Source organism: Oncorhynchus mykiss, chromosome 7 (assembly GCF_013265735.2).
Source record: "Oncorhynchus mykiss isolate Arlee chromosome 7, USDA_OmykA_1.1, whole genome shotgun sequence".
Classification (NCBI taxonomy): Eukaryota; Metazoa; Chordata; class Actinopteri; order Salmoniformes; family Salmonidae; genus Oncorhynchus; species Oncorhynchus mykiss.
Genome location: NC_048571.1, coordinates 70,047,391 through 70,063,758, shown reverse-complemented (window position 1 = coordinate 70,063,758; position 16,368 = coordinate 70,047,391). Strand labels below are relative to the sequence as shown.

Genomic DNA, 16,368 nt, shown 5'->3' with positions numbered 1-16,368 from the left:
GCAGGCAGGCTCGAGGTCAGGGCAGGCCGAAAGGTACAGCGTGGCAGGCAGGCTCGAGGTCAGGGCAGGCCAAAAGGTACAGGGTGGCAGGCAGGCTCGAGGTCAGGGCAGGTCGAATGGTACAGGGTGGCAGGCAGGCTCGAGGTCAGGGCAGGCCGAAAGGTACAGGGTGGCAGGCAGGCTCGAGGTCAGGGCAGGCCGAATGGTACAGGGTGGCAGGCAGGCTCGAGGTCAGGGCAGGCCGAAAGGTACAGGGTGGCAGGCAGGCTCGAGGTCAGGGCAGGCCGAATGGTATGGCAGGCGGGTTCGGTGTCAGGGCAAGCAGAAAAGGTTGGAACTGTTAACTTATTGTTTTTCCAGTCTCTGGAAACTTGGCAAAAAGCTGCTCACAGTTTTCAATGATAGGCCAAACTGGACATTTCCATAGCCAGTAACCATCTGAACACTTAAATCCCACAGAGCCTCCAAATTCCCCATTATTCTGCTGAACTCCCAAATCACCTGTTGAAATTGTAGAATTGTCACTTTGTATATTTTTTTTATTTAGCTCTAATTTGCATGCAAATGTCCGACTGAGGATACCAGATCTGGTATAATTCACACAGGACCCGTTTTGTGATCTGCCTTTTTCTACACTGTCATTCATTTTCTTGTACTGTATATCAATTTCAGTGAACAGAACAGTAGCTTTAAACCATGCTAGCTAGGGCTAGCCACTCAACAAAATCTATGGGCTTTTAACAATGTTGTCCGCCTTTTAGTCAATAAAACTAAATGTTTTCATGTTTGGTTAACTACTAATTCAGTTTATGAATTTACTTTATTTAGTTACTTTATACCCCCCCCCCCCCCTCAATGCATTGCGGTCTGTTCTGTTTAACCTTACCTTCCAACCTGGTAAGCAGAAGCATCCCGATAAGGAAACTGTAGAATATCTTCATGTTCATGTACAGTATTAAAGTCCTACTACTCTAGGCCCAAGGTCTCTGACCCAGTAAAGGTGCTGTTGTCTCTGAGTGTCTACATGCTTTGGCTACTTCATTCTAAAACATTATCCACTCTACATCGTCAGCACTTAGTTCATCTTATGCTTGAGCAGGTTATAGAGCAATAGATCAGACAAATAAGCCAACCCCCAGTGAAAACGTGTTGGCCACAACCACTCTGTAGAGAGGAAACCATGTTGATGTTGAACTGATAACACATGAGGTGGAGTTGCTTGAAAGTATTGCTGAAGATAAATTACATTTCAGTCTGCTGGATTACAGTGCCCATTTATTGAATGGTGTCATCTTTTTGATTTCCAGTTGCATTCATAAAACTATCACAGATATCAGAATGGAAATATGTTGCAAAACATAGGGTTCACACACACACATATGGGTAACACATGACGGTGGCTGTTGTAAATTATAAATTCATTATAAAGTAATTTCATCAATAGCTGTCATGAATCGTCATAGATGATATAGCAATATTTCAAGTGTAGGCCTTGGAATTTTGTCTGCTTTTTACACATAAATATATCTACCTACATCATATTGTCAGGCACTGTTCAAAATATAATCAAATACATAACTGAGAGACGTAGAGCCCATCCTAATAACTATCATTTCCCATAACGTAGGCCGAAGGAGTTATGGTTGTATGAGGACCTCCATGCTCGATTCTGACGAATCCTGTTTTGTGGGTGGGGCTTCGCTGGGTACCACCACCACCACACCCTTCTGGGTAGTTCCGCCTCTAGCAGTGGATTGTCTACGTCATTGGGTAGAAGAGCAGGAAATTTGTCAGGGGGTGGGCCCTCTGTTGATGCAGTGGATAAATCTCTCAAGACTTTTAGCATTGCATTGTCTGGACTCTCCCCTGTGGAAACAAAGTTTATATTGCGTTGTAGATCCCAATATGAGCCTTAACAGTCACCACAGCAAAAACCACACAAGTCTCAGTCAGCCTTTATATCTCTGTTATAATACTGTCATGTCATAGTCAAAATGATGATTTTAGGACTAACACTCGTGTGAAGCATGACCTTCATGCTTTCTATCTCATCTCATTTGATCTAAACCACTGATAATTTGTCCACATACATACTGTATTTACAGACACTATTTAATTTACATGAGTGACTGTACCTTGGGTATAGTGGGAGTATCTGAGACTGCTAGTAGGGAAAGTCTCTGTTAGTGAAGCGATTAACATCAGAACCACGGTGAACTGCCGCATGGTTGGTGGTGTTAACCTAGAACCCACCGCTTGGCTTAATGTATCTGTAAGGAGAAACACAGGAGAGAACTCCAGTACATTAAAGGTGCAGTAATGACCAACTTTGAATATAGCTTAGGGTAGTAGGAAGGCATTGAAAGTGAATTATCTAGCCAAAATAAAGCATGGTAAAAAAAACTGTATATGTATATCACTGTATATTGTCCACCTGCTCACCCCTTTAGATCAACGTGGATTCTGTAAATGGATAAAGTGCATCTTAGGAGGGGTTGGTTCAGTGTGAAATGCATTTTGATGTATTGTGGATGTGTGTAAAGGGCAGTTGATGTATTGGGGATGTGTGTAAAAGGCAGTTGATGTATTGAGATGTTTGCAAAGGCATTTTGATGTATTGGGATGTGTGTAAAATGCAGTTTGATGTATTGGGGAGGTGTGTAAAAGGCAGTTTGAAGTATTGGGGAGGTGTGTAAAAGGCAGTTGATGCATTGGGGATGTATGTAAAAGGCAGTTTGATGTATTGGGGATGTGTGTAAAAGGCAGTTTGAAGTATTGGGGAGGTGTGTAAAAGGCAGTTTGAAGTATTGGGGAGGTGTGTAAAAGGCAGTTTGAAATATTGGGGGGGTGTGTAAAAGGCAGTTTGAAGTATTGGGGAGGTGTGTAAAAGCCAGTTGTATTGGGGAGATGTGTAAAAGGCAGTTTGATGTATTGGGGGATGTGTAAAAGGCAGTTTGACGTATTGGGGATGTGTGTAAAATACTTTTTGATGTATTGGGGAGGTGTGTAAAAGGCAGTTGATGTATTGGGGATGTGTGTAAAAGGCAGTTTGACGTATTGGGGAGGTGTGTAAAAGGCAGTTTGACGTATTGGGGATGTGTGTAAAAGGCAGTTGATGTATTTGGGAGGTGTGTAAAAGGCAGTTTGATGTATTGGGGAGGTGTGTAAAAGGCAGTTTGACGTATTGGGGAGGTGTGTAAAAGGCAGTTTGATGTATTGGGGAGGTGTTAAAAGGCAGTTTGACGTATTGGGGAGGTGTGTAAAAGGCAGTTTGACGTATTAGGGATGTGTGTAAAAGGCAGTTGATGTATGTAAAAAGCTGTTTGAGGTGTTGGGGATGTGTGTAAAAGGCAGTTTGAGGTATTGGTCATGTTTTTAAAAGGCAGTTTGACGTATTGGGGATGTGTGTAAAAAGCAGTTTGACGTATTGGGGAGGTGTGTAAAAGGCAGTTTGACATATTGGGGATGTGTGTAAAAGGCAGTTGATGCATTTGGGATGTGTGTAAAAGGCAGTTTGACTTATTGTGGATGTGTGTAAAAGGCAGTTTGATGTATTGGGGATGTGTGTAAAAGGCAGTTTCATGTATTGTGGATGTGTGTAAAAGGCAGTTTGATGTATTGGGGATGTGTGTAAAAAGGCAGTTTCACGTATTGTGGATGTGTGTAAAAGGCAGTGTGATGTATTGGGGAGGTGTGTAAAAGGCAGTTTGATGTATTGGGGAGGTGTGTAAAAGGCAGTTTGATGTATTGGGGAGGTGTGTAAAAGGCAGTTTGACATATTGGGGATGTGTGTAAAAGGCAGTTTGACTTATTGTGGATGTGTGTAAAAGGCAGTTTGATGTATTGGGGATGTGTGTAAAAGGCAGTTTCATGTATTGTAGATGTGTGTAAAAGGCAGTTTGATGTATTGGGGATGTGTGTAAAAAGGCAGTTTCACGTATTGTGGATGTGTGTAAAAGGCAGTGTGATGTATTGGGGAGGTGTGTAAAAGGCAGTTTGATGTATTGTGGATGTATGTAAAAGGCAGTTTCACGTATTGTGGATGTGTGTAAAAGGCAGTTTGATGTATTGGGGAGATGTGTAAAAGGCAGTTTCACGTATTGTGGATGTGTGTAAAGGCAGTTTGATGTATTGGGGAGGTGTGTAAAAGGCAGTTTGATGTATTGGGGAGGTGTGTAAAAGGCAGTTTGATGTATTGGGGATGAGTGTAAAAGGCAGTTTGATGTATTGGGGATGTGTGTAAAAGGCAGTTTGATGTATTGGGGATGTGTGTAAAAGGCGGTTTCATGTATTGTGGATGTGTGTAAAAGGCAGTTTGATGTATTGGGGATGTGTGTAAAAGGCAGTTTGATGTATTGGGGATGTGTGTAAAAGTCGGTTTCATGTATTGTGGATGTGTGTAAAAGGCAGTTTGATGTATTGGGGATGTGTGTAAAAGGCAGTTTGATGTATTGGGGATGTGTGTAAAAGGCGGTTTCATGTATTGTGGATGTGTGTAAAAGACAGTTTGATGTATTGGGGATGTGTGTAAAAGGCAGTTTGATGTATTGGGGAGATGTGTAAAAGGCAGTTTCATGTATTGTGGATGTGTGTAAAAGGCAGTTTGATGTATTGGGGATGTGTGTAAAAGGCAGTTTGATGTATTGGGGAGATGTGTAAAAGGCAGTTTGATGTATTGGGGATGTATGTAAAAGGCAGTTTGATGTATTGGGATGTGTGTAAAAGGCAGTTTGATGTATTGGGGATGTGTGTAAAAGGCAGTTTGATGTATTGGGGAGATGTGTAAAAGGCAGTTTGATGTATTGGGGATGTGTGTAAAAGGCAGTTTGATGTATTGTGGATGTGTGTAAAAGGCAGTTTGATGTATTGGGGATGTATGTAAAAGGCAGTTTGATGTGTCAGGGATGTGTGTGGTTGCTGGGCAACTTGCCAATGTGACCTCAGTGTTAACTCATGACACCTGCTCTGTGGAGATGAAAGCAACTCACCCTGCAGAGCACACAGGAGGAACACAGGGGAAAGGTTGGGGTATTGACCTCCCACAGCTGACTGAATACTCCCAGAGCTGCTCATACTCTTCTCAACGAAGCCAGAAACTCACTCTTTCAGACACACACATAGATTATTGTGCATGCACGCACGGACGCGCACACACACAAAACAGAATGATCTCCTCCTACTCCTATCCCCACACACACACACACACACTCCCTTTCAAAAACTCAACAGTTGACTTCAAACAGGAGCATCAAAGGTCTGTGACATCATTACCAACCACTACTTCCTCAGTTATCTCTGGCTGACTGAAAGGATGCGCTTGATATTCAACTATTCTGTTTACTCACTGCTTAGAGTCCCATTTCTGCCCAAACACCACATTGTAATGATGAGAAAGTAAACATTTCCAAATCTTTCATATTCAAGGAGCTTTCCAGGGAGCCCTGAATCACTTTTTATTGGCTAATTATTTTTCCTGACTTGCTTACTTTGGACAGTTAAACGGAAGGGAAACATTAGCTACAAATGTTTTTAAAGGTTTTCATATACCAATAAATCGTGAATCATATTAATGATCTAAAAAAAAATCCACTTTGGACCCACATAGAATATTTTCAGTAACCAGTTGAATGTATCTAATCCACACATTACTCATAATTTCAAATTGAACATGGTCCTATGTAGCTCAATTGGTAGAGTATGATGCTTGCAATGCCAGGATAGTGGGTTTGATTCCCAGGAACACATTTATATGTAAAAAAAAAAAAGAAAAAAAAAAAAGAAAGCTATGCATGCATGACTCTAAGTCACTTTGGATAAAAGTGTCTGTTAAAATGCATAAAAATAGCCTAAAAATAATATTATCTTCAGAAACCTCCAGATTGTGGTTTCGATGGAAGGGAACCTTGACTCAAGCCTTGACTCTTCTGGCTCGTTAAACACTAAAGAGGCCTGTAACCTAGTAGTTTATCTGCTTTCCATGCTCCGCTAAAGTCAAAGATACTGATCACTGCCTGCCTCAGCTGCCTGATCACTGCCTGCCTCAGCTCAGAAAGATAGACTGACAAAAATAGGTGATTCTTGACATCTTGAACTTCCTGGAAACCCAGTTTCTTTCTTGAATTCTACTTGCTGAAATTTAGGCCAAATATCTTGTTTGTTTAGAACCAGGAGCAATCAATGTGGTTGATTTCAACACCAAGTTGACAAACCACTCAGTTTCAAGGCAATGGCATACATATTCTGTTCACCATCACAAAATCTACCATGGGAGGAACAACATTGGCTTACCTGTTTCCCTGTGGAGCCGCCTGAAGAGGAAAGATATGTAGACCACTCTGACTGTGTCCTCACTACCCACCCCAAAGGGGCTTTTGTAGGGTGACCACTTGCGTCATCATCCCTGTGTTGTAACCTGGTGTGCTTGGACCTCCTCCCTTCTTTCTATCTCTCCTTTCATCCCCCTGTTCTCTCTTCTGTTTGGTGATTGACAGAATTTCTCAGAAGTGAATCCCCTGAATTGGACAAAATTAAGTTGTATTTAGACCCATCCAGCACATAATGCAGGGTAATTAAGTTGTATTTAGACCTGTCCAGCACATAATGCAGGGTAATTAAGTTGTATTTAGACCCGTCCAGCACATAATGCAGGGTAATTAAGTTGTATTTAGACCCGTCCAGCACATAATGCAGGGTAATTAAGTTGTATTTAGACCCATCCAGCACATAATGCAGGGTAATTAAGTTGTATTTAGACCCGTCCAGCACATAATGCAGGGTAATTAAGATGTATTTAGACCCATCCAGCACATAATGCAGGGTAATTAAGTTGTATTTAGACCCGTCCAGCACATAATGCAGGGTAATTAAGTTGTATTTAGACCCGTCCAGCACATAATGCAGGGTAATTAAGTTGTATTTAGACCCGTCCAGCACATAATGCAGGGTAATTTAGTTTTATGACAAGATCATCCGGACTATAAACAAAATAATGGAACATGTCAAGATCATTTGGACTATAAACAAAATAATGGAACATGTCAAGATCATTTGGACTATAAACAAAATAATGGAACCTGTCAAGATCATTTGGACTATAAACAAAATAATGGAACATGTCAAGATCATTTGGACTATAAACAAAATAATGGAACATGTCAAGATCATTTGGACTATAAACAAAATAATGGAACATGTCAAGATCATTTGGACTATAAACAAAATAATGGAACCTGTCAAGATCATTTGGACTATAAACAAAATAATGAAACATGTTAAGATCATTTGGACTATAAACAAAATAATGGAACATGTCAAGATCATTTGGACTACAAACAAAATAATGGAACCTGTCAAGATCATTTGGACTATAAACAAAATAATGGAACATGTCAAGATCATTTGGACTATAAACAAAATAATGGAACATGTCAAGATCATTTGGACTATAAACAAAATAATGGAACATGTCAAGATCATTTGGACTATAAACAAAATAATGGAACATGTCAAGATCATTTGGACTATAAACAAAATAATGGAACATTGCAAAGGAGAAGTCGTTTGATGAATATGTAGCCCCATTCCCAATGTCTTCTTGATGTTGTTCCTTGTACTTAAACTACACAAAAGGGGGTGGGATGTTACAAAATAGCACTGGCTACATTTGCTAGTCCATTTCCCCCCAAAAAGGAGTGGAAAAAGTCATTCACTAGACATTCTGATAATCAAAGGCATATCTACTATTATACAATGGGAGGTATAATCCTGAAGGCTGATTGGTTAAAACCACATTCCAGCCGGTGTCTATTCCAGAAGTTACCATTGGCTAAATCTATGATGTTAAAATGCCTATTTACTCTGTTCCATCTGACTGCGCAACGCATTGTCTTATTAGCCCAGCCATTTATCAACTTGTCAACGTGTCCAAACTTTTGACTGGTACTGTATATCCTCCAAACACCGGCTTCTCGGGCATTATCACATAAGTAAATGTTATAAAGGTAACACACAACACTTTCTAAATGTACAACATACCATGGAAATACAGTTAATTTTGAAACTATTCAGACCCCTTGGCTTTTTTCCACATTTTGTTACCTTACAGCCTTATTCTAAAATGGATTTTAAAATATATATATATTATTTGTATACCTGGGGCGGCAGGTAGATAAGTGGTTAGAGCGTTGGGCCAGTAACCAAACGGTTGCTAGATCAAATCCCCGAGCTGACAAAGTAAAAATCTGCCGTTCTGACCTGGAGTAGGTTTTCATCAAGGATCTCTCTGTACTTTGTTCTGTTCATCTTTCCCTCGATCCTGATCAGTCTCCCTGTCATTGAAAAACATCCCCATAGCATGGTGCTGCCACCACCATGCTTCACTGTAGGGATGGTGCCAGGTTTCTTCCATACGTGACGCTTAGTATTCAGGCGAAAGAGTTCTATCTTGGTTTCATCAGACCAGAGAATCTTGTTTCTGAGAGTCTTTAGGTGCCTTTTAGCAAACTCCAAGCGGGCTATCATGCTTCTGTCTGGCCACTCTACCATAAAAACCTGATTGGTGGAGTGCCACAGAGGAACTCTGGAGCCCTGTGAGAGTGACCATCGGGTCACCTCCGTGACCAAGGCCCTTCTCCCCCGATTGCTCAGTTTGGCCTGGCGGCCAGCTCTAGGGAGAGTCTTGGTGGTTCAAAATGTATTCTATTTAAGAATGATGGAGGCCACTGTGTTCTTGGGGACCTTCAATGTTGCAGTAATTATTTAGTACCATTCCTCAGATCTGTACCTCAACACAATCCTGTCTCTGAGCTCTATGGACAACTCCTTCAACCTCATGGCTTGGTTTTTACTCTGAAATGCACTGTCAACTGTGGGACCTTATATAGAGGTTTGTGCCTTTCCAAATCATGTCCAATTAATTAAATTTACCGCAGGTGGACTCCAATCATGTATAAGAAACATCTTAAGAATAATCAATGGAAACAGGATTCAGCTGAGCTTAATTTTGAGTCTCATAACAAAGGGTCTGAATACTTGTTTTTTATTTGTAATACATTTGCAAAAATTTCTAAAAACATGTTTTTGCTTTGTCATTATGGTGTATTGTGTGTAGATTGATGAGGGGATGACATTATTTAGTACATTTTAGAAGGCTGTAACGTAACAAAATATGGAACAAATCAAGGGGTCTGAATACATTCCGAATGCACTGTAAATAAATATGTGTAGGGCTCGATTCAATCCGTAGCGTAACTTTAGAGGGAAATGTAAAGTTAATTTCGATCGAACCAACATATACAGCATTAACCATAAATGCAGTCTCTTCGAACGGTGGAACATTGACTTTACATTTCTATCGCACTTCAGCACTATGGATTGAATCGAGCCCAAAGTGTGTTTAACAAAAGGGCTCGTAGTTGCTTGACTACAACTATAGTAAATGGTATGATAAACTGTAGATCAAAAATATGGTTTTATTATAAATACATAAGCAGGGTTGGGTAGGTTACTTTCCAAATGATTAACCAAACTAAGTAATAATCTGATAACTTTCAGTTGCTTTTTGAATCCTTTCCTCTAAAGAGGCATTAGAAGAAGACAAAAAGGATCCATCAAACGCATCATAGTGGTCTCTGACTTGTGGTCAGACTCTCTCAGGCTGAAGAAACTCAAACATGCCTTTTTGTCAATGCTGAATTGAGAAAACAGAAAGGTGTCATAATGTATTTTTTTCTGCAAACATCCTTTCTAAATGTAAAAGTAATCCAAGAACTAATCACCTACTTTTTCAAAAGTATCTGTAATCTGATTACAATATGTCTGCTTGTAACGTAACTGATTGCAGTTACAGTTTTGTGTAAATGATTACGTCATTGATTACATGTAATCGGTTACTCCCAACCATGTACATTAGGGGTTTGGCAGCTAGTCATTGCCACACATCATGTGGTGGTTCATGTTTATGTAAACATTTCAAGAAGAAGAGTCCATTGGTTGGTTTATGTTTATGTAAACATTTCAAGAAGAAGAGTCCATTGGTTGGTTCATGTTTATGTAAACATTTCAAGAAGAAGAGTCCATTGGTTGGTTCATGTTTATGTAAACATTTCAAGAAGAAGAAGTCCATTGGTTGGTTCACGGTTGTTGATGGGGGAAGGCTCTAAGCCCCCTCCCCGCTCCATCAGTCTCTGTCAAAGGTTATAGCCAGTCTGAGTCCAAATACACTTCTCCTTCTGTCATCCATCACTTCCATTCCTCCTCTCTTCTTTTTTGGCTTCTCTCTCTCCCTTTCCTCAGACAATAGAAGGGCTACTTCCTAGGAAGCTGTTGTACAACTGGGACATGAAAGAAGAGAGAAAGAGAGATAAATATAGAGAGCTTCCACTCCCTTTCTCTTCCCTCAGATTATAGAGGAGTTGTTTCCCTTGGAGAAACAAAAGAGAAGCAAGAGAGAGAGATTTCAGTCTTTCATGAAGCAGCACTATCGGGAGACTACAACTTGCCACTAGACACATTGTGAAAGTGTTATGTGGGAAAAATGTTGTCTTTGTTGAAATATCTGGGGTGTACCCAAACATCTAGTGGTCTTGGAGATGTTGTTGTTTTTCCATTGCTTTGAGAGCCCAAACAACGCTTCCCATATTTACTGATGGATCTCGGCTATTTTGTGGGAGAATGAAAAAAATCATAATGTATTGTGTTCATTCAAAGTGATGAGTCTGGCTTAGTGACAGTCACAGTTGAAAATAGAAGGATTGTTGCTCTCACCACATTGAGATAGGGTATATTCACCAACGATAAAATGAATCCACACGCCACAGGGAAGAATGACCTGGAAGGAGATATAGACATGCATAAGAAGTGTGAACATTTCAACCCAGCAGACACTGTCACTTCAGCTTACAACTACCACAGAGTGATTCTGTCTTTGGTGTTGCCCAGGATACAGAACTTCAGAACTTGAATGCCCAAGACAAATATCCCTGTAGAGACATCAGAAATGATTTTTTGACGCTTTCTCACGTGCTTTGACCACAGTTTGTCTCAGAAAGTGGTCCAAGGCTGGTCCCTGTACGCGGTCAGTAAAGTGATGTTGGCTTTCTTTGACCCTTCAGTCATGTCAGAACCTTGGATAAGGTGGAAGAGAAACTCTGACGTGGTAGCATCTGTGATCTTCCAAACTGGGCGTTCATTTTGACAGTGTTGGCATGGCATCAGTTATTTAGCTGCTGTGTTAAACGTACTTTTTCCCAACTACCTTAAATGGAATCCCTCCTTTGCTTTGTCTGTTTTAAATTGAAGGCCAATATAGTTGAGAGGTCTGGGAAAGTTGATACTGCTTTCCCCTGGAACTTTCCAATCAGTTGGCATCAAAGAAAGGAAACAAGGAGAAGCAGGCATTTAAAAATACGATGCTGCCACCAAGGTACTGTATGTCTCTCATATAACCTAATCGTCTCCCAGCTCTCCTGTTGCTATGTGGTTGTTCCACCTTGCATTCTAGAAAGCATGTCTTCTAAGACGCTCTGGATGAAAGTGTCTGCTGAATGACAACAACAAAAAAATGTAACATCTAAAATGTCCTCTCTATCAATACTCCAGATGTGCTTTTGAACTCACCTGAACAGGAGCACGAAGCCATAGCTCTCCACGGCCATGCCGATGATTGGCCAGCGGAACAGCACCAAGGCCACGCCCCCCAGGAAGAAGGTGGAGCCTCTGAGCTTCTGTCTCTGGAAGAAGAAACCGGCCGACCTCCTCAGGCCAATGATGAACGTCAGACCAGTCAGAAACAGAACCTGAAGGAGAGAAGTATGAAACAAGTTCTGTTTGAAAATATAGAAAACTGTTTTCCTGTTTGTGATACTATTATTGTCACTGTTATTTCCTGTTACTGTGACTATTGTCATGCACCCGAATTGCCGACAGAGTTAGAGTTCTGCGGTCGCCACCTTAGCTGAGATCCATCAGTAAATATGGGAAGCGTTATTTACTATGGGAAGGTGCACCTGTGTAATGGTCAAGCTGTTTAATCAGCTTCTTGATATACCACAACTGTTAGAACTGTTAGAATGATGGATTATCTTGGCAAAGGAGAAATGCTCACTAACAGGGATGTAAACAAATTTGTGCACAACATTTGAGAGAAATACGCTTTTTGTGCATACTGTATGGAACATTTCTGGGATCTTTATTTCAACAAATGAAACATGGGACCAATACTTTACATGTTAAACTTTATATTTTCCTTCAGTATAGAAGATATTGAAGAACTCTGGGACTGGGGTTGGATCCTCCTGTTTTAGTATTAAACCCATGTGAAACCTGTAGTGTTCTTCCTTCCTCTGTCTCTCAGCCAACTCTGCATATGGAACATTTCTGGGATCTTTTATTTCAGCTCATGAAACATGGGACCAACACTTCACTTGTGTTTGGTGGGGTTATGGTATGGGCAGGTATTAGCTACAGACATTGTACACAATTGTATTTATCGATGGCAATTTGAATGCACAGAGATAGAGTGACAAGATCCTGATGTCCATTGTTGTGCCATTCATCCGCCACCATCACCCCATGTTGCAGCATGATAATCCATAGCGCCATGTCCTGCATACTCACCAGACGTGATGCTCTGCATTGACGTATATGACAGCGTGTTCCAGTTCCTGCCAATATCCTGCAACTTTGCACAGCCATTGAAGTCCAAAGTCCCCAAAACAGCCTGATCAACTCTATGCGAAGTAGATGTGTCGCGCTGCATGAGGCAATGATGGTCACACAAGATACTGACTGGTTTTCTGATCCACACCCCTTCTTTTATTACAGGTGTCTGTGATCAACAGATGCACATCTCTATTCCCAGTCATGTGAAATCCATAGATTAGGGCCTAATACATTTATTTCAATTCACTGATTTCTTTATATAGATTGTAAGTCAGTAAAATCTTTGAAATTGTTGCATGTTGCATTTATGTTTTTGTTCAGGATAAGAACGCTGTTCACTGAGTACAACAGTTCAACATCATAGTCCCCTTCACTCTCATCACTAAGCTCAGGACCCTGGGACTGAACCCCTTCCGCTACAACTGGATCCTGGACTTCCTAATGGGCCGCTCCCAGACAATGAGGGTAGGCAACAACATATCCAACCATAAATACGAGGCCCCTCAACAGTGTGTGCTTAGTCCCCTCCTGTACTCCCTGTTCAACCGTGACTGCCTGGCCCACGACTCCAACACCATCATCAAGTTTGAGAGGAGGTCAGAGACCTGGCAGTGTGTTACCAAGACAACAACCTGTCCCTCAACGGCAGCAAGACAAAGGAGCTGAAAGTGGAATACAGGAAATGGAGGGGTGAGCACGCCCCCATTCACATTAATGGGGCTGTAGTGGAGTGGGTCGAGAGCTTCAAGTTCCAAAGGTGTCCACGGCACTAGGAAATTAACATGTTTGACACATACCCACAAAGTTGTGAAGAGGGCACGACAACGCCTCTTCCCCCTCAGGAGCCTTTCAACGTGACTGCAATAGAAGTCTCTGCCGGCAGCTAGCCACCTGACTAACAAACACACTGTCAACAGTATAGTTGCCTAGAGGGGAGCCGATTCCGAACTGGGGTAGTTCGTTTCATGTTTCAGGCTCTCTGCATGTGACCCAAGAGTGCGGAGTTAGCTGTCTGAGAGAGTGGTGAATGTGCTTCTAAAAAGGCAAATCTGGGAGGCGAATCGAGAAGACGCAGGCCAACATAACATACAAACCATTGTTCAAGATTCCACTTGTTCACAAAGAGGCAGGCGCGATTAGAACTCAGTCAGATCAAGCAATATTTAGATGTTGATCCATAATTTATTTTCTTTATTGTGTTCAAAATATATATTTGTATTATTATTTTCAAATTAGAAAGATCATTACTTACATTCCCAAACGCCAGCAAGACAGAGTCAAAGTACAGCAGCACGCCAAAGAGCAGGAAGAAGAGCCCAAAGCCTGTGAGACCAACACCAATCTCTGGAACACATACACACATAGAGAGAGAAACACACACACATACAAATTAGCTCTACAGTCTCTACAATCTCTTCCTACATTTAGTCTACAGAGTTCAAACTTACAGTATCCATAGCCTTGTAGGCTTTCACCATGACACACTTCAAAGTTAAACGTTCACAACAAAATAACTCATGTCCAGGTACAATATGTCGACTAGCAGATTTACCTGAGCAATCCTTGCAAGTTAATAAAAAACAAACTGATTGTAAGAAAGGCTGTTGTAAACCACTCACTCTGAGTCTCCGTGATTGAAACCATGATGTCCTTGTCTTACCCTGAATTCTCTCTCCTTCTCTCCCCCTTCTTGCGTCTCTCTCTCTCTCTCTCTCTCTATGTTTCCTTCTCTTTGCGATCGGTGTGTAGATCTGTGCACCTCCTTTCTCTTCGGTAACCTTTGAACTGTGCTGTCACATCCTGCGTGCTAGGTGATCATCAACCAGACTAGGGGGGGTTATCCATTGATTTGCTCTTAAGCTGCCTTCCTGACTTGGTCTCTCTTGAAAAACAGATCCAGTTTATCATAATGGGACTTCCTAGTTTCAATCAAGGAATCATACATGTATACAACTGTTGTTTTTAATGGCCCTATTTTTATAAAGGAGACAATTTACATGTTTTGATAGAGTGGATGTGAAATTGATTGCCTCTGTAGGCTTGTTATCAACTGATTGGTTTGTCAGAGGCTCCTCTCTCCACCATGATCGTTAGATTCACAGTTTTCACAGACTCAGTGGGATTGTTCTGGAATGGTTGTAATCTTTTCAAAAAAGGCTACAGGCACTACAAAGTCTTACTTGTGAAGAAACAAGACACCCAGCATCATGTGTACACTGGAGGTTGTACAGACCCGAGAGAGTTTAACCTCGTCTCGCCCTGTGTTTGAGTAATGAAGCAGGCTACAGTGGACAATGGTGGAAAAGCAGCAGGATAGTGTCCACAGTGTGAACGTCGGGAGGTCGTCGGGAGATGTCTTCAAAACCTGCCACTAGGGGCAACAGTGAGAGCTATTACCATCAAGTTGGCTTGGATTTTGCTAGGGCATGTGGACAGGTAAGGCGGACAGGCGTAAGCCGCGAGACAAAGCTCAGAGGTTAGCGTGTTCAATCTTAATGCCTAAACTTAACCGTGAAGGTGTTTTTGTTTTAACTCTTCCCAAACATTAACTCAACCAAAAATGTGTCCAGGGTGTTCAAAATTTGACATTTGGAGAAATGTGTACAAACTTCAGAATCTGAAGTCATGAGAGAGAGAGAGAGAGAGAGAGAGAGAGAGAGAGAGAGAGAGAGAGAGAGAGAGAGAATGTGTCTGTATGCGTGCGTGCGTGCGTCTCTGTGTGTGGGTCTGGCTTTAAACTTAAACTTACTCTTGAAAGTTGTAATAGTAGAATGCACAAGGTATCATTTTTGAATTGGGTAGTGCATCATGAGTTCCTCTTGCCATGTTAGTCATTGCATACCTTAGAGAGCTATTTATAACTTGTCATAAATGTCCAGATCAACTAGCCCATCTCTGATAACATTTTTATATTTAGGTTTTTTAGCCCATAGATATTGTTGTAATTTTTGTCACTCAAATTTCACATGAATACACATTAGACATGGCAAAATGTATAGAATTGCAAAGGGCTCTCCCGGAGGCGCAGCGGTCTAAGGCACTGCATCTCAGTGCTAGTTGTGCCACTAGAGATTCAGGGTTTGAGTCCAGGCACCGTCGCAGCCGCCCGTGACCGGGAGAGCCATGGTGCGGCGCACAATTGGCCCAGCGTCATACGGGTTAGGGGAGGGTTTGGCCGGCAGGGATGTCCTTGTCCCATCGCGAATTAGCGACTCCTGTGGCGGGCCGGGCGCAGTGCACGCTGACATGTCGCCAGGTGCATGGTGTTTCCTGGTGTTTACACTGGTGCGGATGTCTTCCAGGTTAAGTGTGTCAAGAATCAGCGAGGCTTGGTGTGGTTGTTTGTTTCAGAGGATGCATTACTCTCAACCTTCGCCTCTCCTGAGTCCGTACGGGAGTTGCAGCGATGAGACAAGACTGTAAATACCACGAACTTGGGGAGAACATTTTTTAAAAATATATAAAAGAATTTCAAGAAAATTTGCATCAAAACATCAAAATGTGTAGAATTTCAGGAAATAAGCTTTAAACCTGCAAAATTCTCTCCACCAACAAGAGGGGTGTGAACAGTTTGTGTCATGAACAGTGCTTGTGCCCATAGAAATAGACGGGGTGAGCAGGATGTTCCTCAATGCTGGAAGGGGGCCCAAAATTTGGGAACCCCTGCTGTAGAGATAGTCATTACCAGTAGTCCATAGACCACCCAAT

The 16,368-nt window shown here is 41.6% G+C and overlaps 2 protein-coding genes across 2 annotated transcripts; both read right to left on the bottom strand.

The window, feature by feature from the left end:
• Window positions 1-219: 219 nt before the first annotated feature.
• On the bottom strand, window positions 220-6,275 carry kiss1 (KiSS-1 metastasis suppressor). The gene is made up of 2 exons (XM_036984446.1): window positions 2,136-6,275; window positions 220-1,866 (listed from the first exon to the last, which is right to left on the bottom strand). Exons 1-2 carry the CDS (start codon window positions 2,224-2,226, stop codon window positions 1,610-1,612), a joined length of 348 nt encoding a protein of 115 aa, XP_036840341.1. The 5' UTR covers window positions 2,227-6,275; the 3' UTR covers window positions 220-1,609.
• A 3,711-nt stretch (window positions 6,276-9,986) lies between these two features.
• Window positions 9,987-14,468, bottom strand: LOC110528366 (vesicle transport protein GOT1A). Its single transcript, XM_021610383.2, has 5 exons — window positions 14,280-14,468; window positions 13,913-14,004; window positions 11,617-11,795; window positions 10,765-10,828; window positions 9,987-10,331 (listed from the first exon to the last, which is right to left on the bottom strand). The coding sequence occupies exons 1-5, from the start codon at window positions 14,302-14,304 to the stop codon at window positions 10,290-10,292; spliced, it is 402 nt and encodes a 133-aa protein (XP_021466058.2). The 5' UTR covers window positions 14,305-14,468; the 3' UTR covers window positions 9,987-10,289.
• Between the last annotated feature and the right edge of the window lie 1,900 nt (window positions 14,469-16,368).

Coding starts and splice junctions, on each gene's coding strand:
- LOC110528366 (XM_021610383.2), bottom strand. CDS start 14,304: ATGGTTTCAATCACGGAGACTCAGA. Junction 14,005..14,279: donor TTCAATCACGGAGACTCAGA/GTGAGTGGTTTA, acceptor TATGTGTTCCAG/AGATTGGTGTTGGTCTCACA. Junction 10,332..10,764: donor ATATACCCTATCTCAATGTG/GTGAGAGCAACA, acceptor TTCATGTCCCAG/TTGTACAACAGCTTCCTAGG.
- kiss1 (XM_036984446.1), bottom strand. CDS start 2,226: ATGCGGCAGTTCACCGTGGTTCTGATGTTAATCGCTTCACTAACAGAG. Junction 1,867..2,135: donor ATACTCCCACTATACCCAAG/GTACAGTCACTC, acceptor TTGTTTCCACAG/GGGAGAGTCCAGACAATGCA.